This window comes from Antennarius striatus, chromosome 10, assembly GCF_040054535.1.
Source record: "Antennarius striatus isolate MH-2024 chromosome 10, ASM4005453v1, whole genome shotgun sequence".
Taxonomy (NCBI): domain Eukaryota; kingdom Metazoa; phylum Chordata; class Actinopteri; order Lophiiformes; family Antennariidae; genus Antennarius; species Antennarius striatus.
Window position 1 is genome coordinate 11,508,748 of NC_090785.1, and position 7,969 is coordinate 11,516,716.

The window sequence follows — 7,969 nt, forward strand, 5'->3', positions numbered from 1 at the left end:
ATATAAAAGTGAGCCATGCTGACCTAAAAGCAGCTGTTCCCTCAGCCCTGTCTGTGGATCACCTTACCCACCATGCTCTCTGTGGACACACATTTCCTTATTAATGGAATTATTTTCAATCTAAGCCATAGAACGACCCAATTATCCTATTCATTTCTGGCCGGTGGCCAAATCTCATCTGTTGATGGTAGGAACTAATTCCCTGGGAAGTAAGACGTAAAAGGGCAGAGAGAGAGAAGTTTCAGGCCTCTGAGCTCACATCCAGGTGTGACATTTGGAGCCGGGCGCTCCTTCCATTAACACTTGTATTCGTGCTTGTGGTCTTAATTAAAGTGGTATTTTGAGTGAGGAGGTTCTCTTTGTTCGGTTAATGAACCCCACTATTCTCTGCGGGCAAATGGAAATGCAAGCAGTCAAATTAGCATATGTTAGCATTTTACCATGTTTATTCCTTACCGTGGAAAACAGCTTACCAAGGCGAAAAGCTTTCCATCCTTCTAAAGAGGAGCTGTGGAACTTTTCCATCCCGAAAGACTTGACTGAAGCTAATTAAGCATTGATCTCAGAAACTTAAACGCTTTGTGCTTGTAGCATCATGTCGTGTGTGTGTGTGTGTGTGTGTGTGTGTGTGTGTGTGTGTGTGTGTGTGTGTGTGTGTGTGTGTGTGTGTGTGTGTGTGTGTGTGTGTGTGTGTGTGTGTGTGTGTGTGTGTGTGTGTGTGTTTGAGTGCATGCATGCATGTGTGTTGGGTTGGAATTGGCTTTGGATCAATTACAGCAGCATTTAAGATACTTCAAAGACCATATGGAAAAAATACTTTATTTTCATAAATGTCTACAGTACATGTGTGGGGATAATCCCCGTCTTTACAGCTGTGTGCATCTTGATGCAGCTTGCATATACATTATCACACTATAGGTCTTATTCACACAAGCTCTGTTAGCAAACAAACATACAAAAAGAAGATATTGTTCATAAAATCCAAAATATAAATTCAAGGATGTGCAAAAATATTGTCCACTAATGTTTTTTCAAAAAAATTTGGATGGAATTGCTGCTCAGGTTTGATTGTCTAAATAATAATAATAATAATAATAATAATAATAATAATAATAATAATAATAATAATAATAATAATAATAATAATAATAATAATAATAATAATAATAATAATAGGCGGACACATACAATGGCCTTGTTACAGTGGTATGTCACATAAATTATCACCACGACTAACTTTCTTTCCACATCCAAAGGCTTGTTGATTCATTATTTCTCAGTGAACTGTTTGTCCTCTGGTCTTTTTTTTTTCACAGTCCTATCATTTGTAAGTCATATGTTGGTCAATTCACTACTGAATGACTTCCGCCTCCATATTCATCTGAAAACATCATTCATTCAATCAACTATCCAAGCAATTATGGACAAGTTAGTCATTGAACAGGTCATTATTTATGATCGCAGCCTCTCCCTGGGGTGACATCTGGAGACGTCGCCTCTTGCCAAAGGTGGAGAAGGAATTGTGGACGTCCAGCTCACTCCGCTGGGCTGCTGGCCTCAGGGTGCAAAAGCCTGATGGCGTCCCGGGGATATACACGTTGTGGTGATAGTCAGGTGGTGGGTGTGGATGGGGGTGAGGGTGTGGATGGGGGTGTGGGTGCGGGTGCGGGTGGGGGTGGGAGGCCATTGATGGCTGCTGTTGTTGAGGTGGAGGTGTGCACCGAGGAGTCCATGGGCGAGAGGGGACCACACTGGGTGAAGGAGACATTTTGTAATCTGGAATAGGACATGGATAAGAAAAAAAGAAGATGCAACCGTTTAATGTGATAATTTGCATTTAGATTTCATCTTTGAGCTATCTAGACTAAAATCGAGGGCATGAAACAAAAATAGAAGCATAGAACATGATGTGTATGTAGTGTATGAATATAAAGCTCGAGGATAGTGGAGTTGAGGTAAGACTATCTCACGTGGATATGAGACGTGCACTTCACTCTTTTTACATTGCATCCACATAAACTAGTAATCCAAAATGAGTGTCATCATTATGGAAGCTGTTTGCCTCCCAGTGTCTCTCTCTCTCACCTTTCATTCCTTTCATGTGAGTACCCCAGGTCCAATACTGCCCAGGTCCCATGGAGGTGACGTAATTTTCTGGGTCTGCATGCATGGCCTTCCGCATGAGCGTGCCATCCATGTTGATGGAGTTATAACTGCAAACAACACACCGGTCTGTCATAAACGATATATTTCACTCGTTCAGTTTCTACGAGTGAAATATATATTTTTCACAGCATACTCTATACGTCTCAGCTTTTCTTCATATCCGCCCTCATTAATGACTAAGAAACAATGTGTTCACAGGTCAAAATCGGTACCTTTTAATAGAGGAGTTGTGATTTTTAGTGAGGGTCCAGTCGGTGTTTGGTGCCTTCAACTGTAGGGAAAAAGAAGAAGAAGAAAAAAATTGAATCGTTAAAAAAATAGGAAATCTCATGAGTATAACAATGTAATGTTACCGTTCAAACTTATTTTTGCTTCCAAACAATTTCCAATCAAACCGGTTTTGATTCCAGTCCTGAGGTCATTCATAAATTATGCGAGCAGAGTTCTATCTTTATCTCCGTCCTGATGTAGAGATATGATTTTGTTTCCCGTGGATCGCGGCTGCCGCCCTGTGGATATATGGCAGCACACATTTTTTAAAGAGCAGAGACGCCGTTGCCTTCAGCTACTATTCGCCTGTCACTTAGTTTTTGCTTTTATCCTCTGTGGCACAGCGGGAGGCCGGGGGGGGAGGGGGGAGTTCGCGATTGGTGTTTATTCCGAGTCTCATAGTATGGATTGCACGCTCTATTAACTCACTTAAAGTCGTTAGTGAGGAGAATGTGACGTTAGTGTATTATTAGAATCGGTATTCAAAATACACCCCTCGTCAACTTGCGCGCAAAACCAATTAGATCCCTACCGGGATGAAACGAAACATGATCTTAATCTTCAAAGGAAACCGTACCAGGGAGGAAATTAAGAAAATTACCCACGTCATTGTTTTGTAGATTTTATGCATCATTCTACATTAATATTTGCTTGCCGCTCCTCGAGCAAGGTTTTTAATTAAAAGTCTCACTGAAAGCCTTGAAAAGTTTGCGGCGCTTGCAGCTGTGATCCACACCGGCAAAGCGCGCAGGCACGTTTTTACGCACCTGTCCTCCTTGTCTTACACGCTTGGATGTGCGTTTAATCTTTCTTTTCACCTTCAATTCATCAACGTACACTCCGGGCCCGTGTACTTGTGATGCTCAGATAGTTTCATTGTGATTTGCCTTTGAAATTTAATGTGTCACTGACGACCTCGGGACGGACTCACGTGGATGCGCCCGGTGGGGGTGGGGGGGGGGCGTCACCGGGTGAATTATAAGAGGGGGACCAATTAAAAGACAGAAAGGACACTTTCTCCTGAAGGAGCAGAGCTGCAGGCGGAACAATCATCGTGACCTCGAAATCCCTCTTGTGGCCAGAGGTGTCTGTGCCGATGACCGAGCTGACATTTCTCAGTCTGTCTGGTGGAGTCGGGTATCATGGCTCCGAGTCTTTGTCCCTCGGCGATTCGGGGGCGGGGGCGGGGGGGGGGGCAAGAAGGCGGCAATGAGCAGTGGGCACATATTTACGGTCTGCTGGCCCGTCTATACGAGTTACAATACACTGGTATAGACATCATGCCACCGTGAATTCTCCTTTATCCTTGTCCCCATCCTTTCTCCTTCTTCTATTACACCCCCCCTCCTCAGCATCTCTCTCTCTCTCTCTCTCTCTCTCTCTCTCTCTCTCTCTCTCTCTCTCTCCTCTCTCTCTCTCTCTCTCTCTCTCTCTCTCTCTCTCTCTCTCTCTCTCTCTCTCTCTCTCTCTCTCCCTCTCTCTCTTTGCAAACAGAGGACAAGACTATTGCCGATCTAAAAGCGGCCCACGTCAGTCCAACATTGTCCTTGCACCCCCTCCTTCTCCCTTTTGCCCCCTCCCCTCTTTGGTGTCCTCCACCTTCTCCCCAAAACCGACTATTTGCCATTTTTCATCCACAACGGACAGCCCCCCCCCCCTCTTGCGAATATACGCCACATTGTGTGTAGTGTAATGGTTCGGCCGTGTTTTTGCCCTTGAGGCATTGTTGTGAGGTTGTCTGTCCTATTTTATTGGATGGAGAACAAGAAGGCGTGTTGTATACCCAAATGGTCGAACAACTGTCTAAACCCAAGGTAAATAAATTCACGCTGCTGCCGTTCACCTTGTCCCTCACACGTGTAACCTTGACGTTTCAAACTCCATATGATTTACTGGAGGCAGGTGTGTATCCCCCCTTTTTTTGCATAAATATGTGGAGAAATTCATCTTATATGTCAAACACAATTAAAAACTATCAATTGGGTGAAGCTTTTCCACGTGTCATGTCTTTTCTCTTCTTTTCTTTTGATTAAGAATGGAGCAGACACTAATCGCCTCGAATCTCCGCTTCCTCTCACACAGTAATTGATATCTCACTTCGCTCTGTACGCAGATATAAAGACCCCGATACGTGCCACAGAAAATGCTCCTCTCAGAATGGGGGGGTTTCACGATTTCATCAGCGTGTCAATTAAAATTTAATCTCGCCAACGTCTCATTTCATTTCCAGGGTGCCAAACATTATGATAGGCTACACAATTAGGAGAAATCGGTGCCATAATTAGAAAAACTAATCGAGACAAAATGATGTGCAGCGTCAGACTGAGCGCAGAGGAAAAGCAGAGTTTGACTCTGTCTGGCATGTTTGATTTGACCTTCAAGGGAAGAGTGTCACGTCCTGCTTCTTTATTTAATCCAGAGATGAGATGTTTATGATTGAAAAAACAGAATGACATATAAACTCTACGTTTACTTGATGCTGAATGAACTGTACCTCGTTGGGAGTAGTTGCTCCGTTGTTCACAGATGCGCTCCGGCTTTGCGCGTTCCACGAGTTTTCTGCGCTCTTCGCCTCGTTGTTCCTCGGTGTGCTACCGGGGCTGCACGGCTTCAGAAACATAAAGTCACTTTTGGCTGATTCTGGAGTCAGACACACTTTATAACAATATGACTGTGAGAGACTACTGTTTCCATTCACCTCCATACAGTTCGTCGGCACTTTGGCCGCAGATGAAATCTGCAGGTTGAGGTTGGATTTTTTGAACACCTCCGGGGGTGGGGGCTCGGACTGAAATCCATCGCAGCAGCAGCAGGCGAACGGGGGGAGGTTGTATCCGCTGAGAGTCTCCCTGTCCTTGTAACACTTGATAGCAGCCAGGATGATAATTGCCACCAGGAATATTAAAGATATTGTACTCAGTGACACGATCAAGTATAGAGCGAGGTTTGAGGGGGGCTGTGGGCTGAGTGTGAGGTCTCCGAAATCTGACAGAGACTCGGGGACGCTTTCCACCACCGTAAGGACAATGGAAACGGTGGCGGAGAGCGGCGGCTGCCCGTTGTCCTTCACTAATATTACCATTCTCTGTCTTGTTGCGTCTTTTTCCACTAATCTGCGAATTGTCCTTATTTCTCCCGTGTACAGAGCCACACTGAACAGTCCGGGATCTGTAGCCTGTAACACCTGATAGGACAGCCGCGAATTCTGCCCTGCATCCGCGTCTAACGCTGTAATCTTGGTAACCAGATACCCCGCGTCCACTGACCGCGGAACCACCTCCGTGGCCGCGGAGCCGTTTCTTGGAAGCGGGGATACGACGACAGGTGGATTGTCGTTCTGGTCCAGGACAAAGACGTTGACTGTGACATTACTGGCCAGAGGTGGGAAGCCAGCGTCTTGCGCCTGAACCAGAATCTGAAAGTTTCTAAGTTGCTCATAATCAAAAGAGCGTAGTGCGTAAATGTTGCCGTTGTCAGAGTTGATTGAGACATAAGTGGACACGGGCATGCCCTGAATCTGACCCTCAAGAATAGAATAAGACAGATACGCGTTCTGGTTAGTATCGGGGTCGAATGCAGATACAGAACAAATGGAAGCGCCCGGGGCATTATTCTCGGTCACATAAACTGTGTATGAAGGTTGGGAGAAACGCGGGGGGTTGTCATTAATGTCAGACACTTGAACGAGGATGGTTTTCCGTGTGGAGAGGGAAGGAGAGCCCAAATCTCGGGCTGTGAGGGTGATGTTGTATTCAGATACAGCTTCTCGGTCCAGAAATTCGCTTGTAACCAAAGTGTAGTAGTTTTTAAACGATGAATGGAGCTGAAACGGGACGTTGCTGGGAATTTGGCAGTCAACGTTCCCGTTTTCTCCTGAGTCCCGATCCATGACGCTGATGACCGCGATCACCGTGCCTGGTGGTGCGTCTTCCTGGACGGGAGTGGAGACAGATGTGAGGATGACTTCGGGCGCGTTGTCGTTCACATCCAGGATGTCTACCAGCACTTTACTGTGGACTGCCACAGCCGACTGTCCGCGGTCTTTCGCCTGCACGTACAGCTCATACACACTGGCTTTCTCATAGTCCACAACGCCTTTCACTCTGATTTCACCCATATACGGGTCCACGTTGAACAGTTCACGCACCTTGAGGGGTGCGTGCCCACTAAACGCATAGGTCACCTCCCCGTTGGAGCCCTCGTCCAGGTCTGTGGCGTTCAGCTTCACCACCAGCGTTCCCCTCGGTGCGTTTTCCACCAGGCTTGCGCGGTAAACTGAGCGGTCGAACACGGGCACGTTATCGTTGGCGTCCAACACCGTAATAGTTATCAGCGCTGTTCCAGAGCGTTCCGGAGACCCCCCATCATAGGCAGTCAGAACCATCTCGTGTTTTTTCTGCTGTTCCCGGTCCAATGGGGTATCCAGCACAAGCTCAGCAAACTTGCTTCCATCATTACGCGTCTGGATATTCAGTATGAAGTGCGCGTTTGCGCTTAGCTGGTAGGAGCGCAGGGAGTTGGTGCCCACGTCCTGATCCTGCGCGCTCTCTAACGGGAAACGGGAACCAGGCGCAGCCGACTCTGTGATGTCAAGATTAAACTCGCTCCATGGAAAACTAGGGGAATTGTCATTCACATCTAAGATTTCCACTTCCACTCTGTACAGTTCTAATGGGTTTTCAATCACCACTTGAAGGTGTAAAAAGCAACTCGGGCTTCGTTCGCACAGCTCCTCTCTGTCTATTTTCTCGTTGACGAAGAGAATACCATTCTCCAAGTTCACTTCTAAATACTGCCTCTTAGCTCCGGAGACTATACGAAACCGACGAGCTGACAGTTTTGCAACATCCAAGCCCAGATCTTCAGCGATGTTGCCTACAAAAGCTCCATGCTCCAGCTCTTCGGGAATGGAATACCGAATTTGTGCAAGAACTAGGTCCACTACGCACGCACACAGAAGCAGACATATAACCAATCCAGTCACCGGTACCCAACTGCATCTGTGAAGTCTGTGATCCATGTTAGAGGCGCGCGTAAAGTCCTCAGCCAGACATCGTTTGGGTTATAAAATTGAGTGTGCAGTGCTGCTAAAAATAATTAAAGCTGAAATTAGACTCTGTCCCAGATGAGAAAAGATCTATAGTTAACTTTATTGGACAGCTAAGCTAAGGAGACAGGAGATGAAAGCAGGGGAAAGTGAAAGCACCTATTCTCCTCTCTAATGCGCTCCGCGCCCAACGCCGGTGTGTGAACGAGGGGAGCTGGAGCTTTGATTTTCCAGAGTGTAAGACACTCGGAGGAACTGATGGGGAGGCGCGCTTGTGTATGTGTGTGTGTGTGTGTGTGTGTGTGTGTGTGTGTGTGTGTGTGTGTGTGTGTGTGTGTGTGTGTGTGTGTGTGTGTGTGTGTGTGTGTGTGCGGAGAGAGAGAGAGAGAGAGAGAGAGAGAGAGAGAGAGAGAGAGAGAGAGAGAGGGGGGGGGGGGAAGGGGGGGTAGACTCGCTCAGCTCCGTATTGGAGGACGCCGACTCTAA

The 7,969-nt window shown here is 46.6% G+C and overlaps 1 protein-coding gene across 1 annotated transcript; it reads right to left on the reverse strand.

Annotated features, from left to right (window-relative positions):
- Positions 1–1,223: 1,223 nt before the first annotated feature.
- On the reverse strand, positions 1,224–7,456 carry si:ch73-233f7.1 (uncharacterized protein LOC100537710 homolog). Its single transcript, XM_068326052.1, has 4 exons — positions 4,931–7,456; positions 2,379–2,437; positions 2,086–2,213; positions 1,224–1,776 (listed from the first exon to the last, which is right to left on the reverse strand). Exons 1-4 carry the CDS (start codon positions 7,454–7,456, stop codon positions 1,430–1,432), a joined length of 3,060 nt encoding a protein of 1,019 aa, XP_068182153.1. The 3' UTR covers positions 1,224–1,429.
- Between the last annotated feature and the right edge of the window lie 513 nt (positions 7,457–7,969).

Coding starts and splice junctions, on each gene's coding strand:
- si:ch73-233f7.1 (XM_068326052.1), bottom strand. CDS start 7,456: ATGGATCACAGACTTCACAGATGCAGTTGGGTACCGGTGACTGGATTG. Junction 2,438..4,930: donor GAGCAACTACTCCCAACGAG/GTACAGTTCATT, acceptor TTTTCCCTACAG/TTGAAGGCACCAAACACCGA. Junction 2,214..2,378: donor CACAACTCCTCTATTAAAAG/GTACCGATTTTG, acceptor TGTTGTTTGCAG/TTATAACTCCATCAACATGG.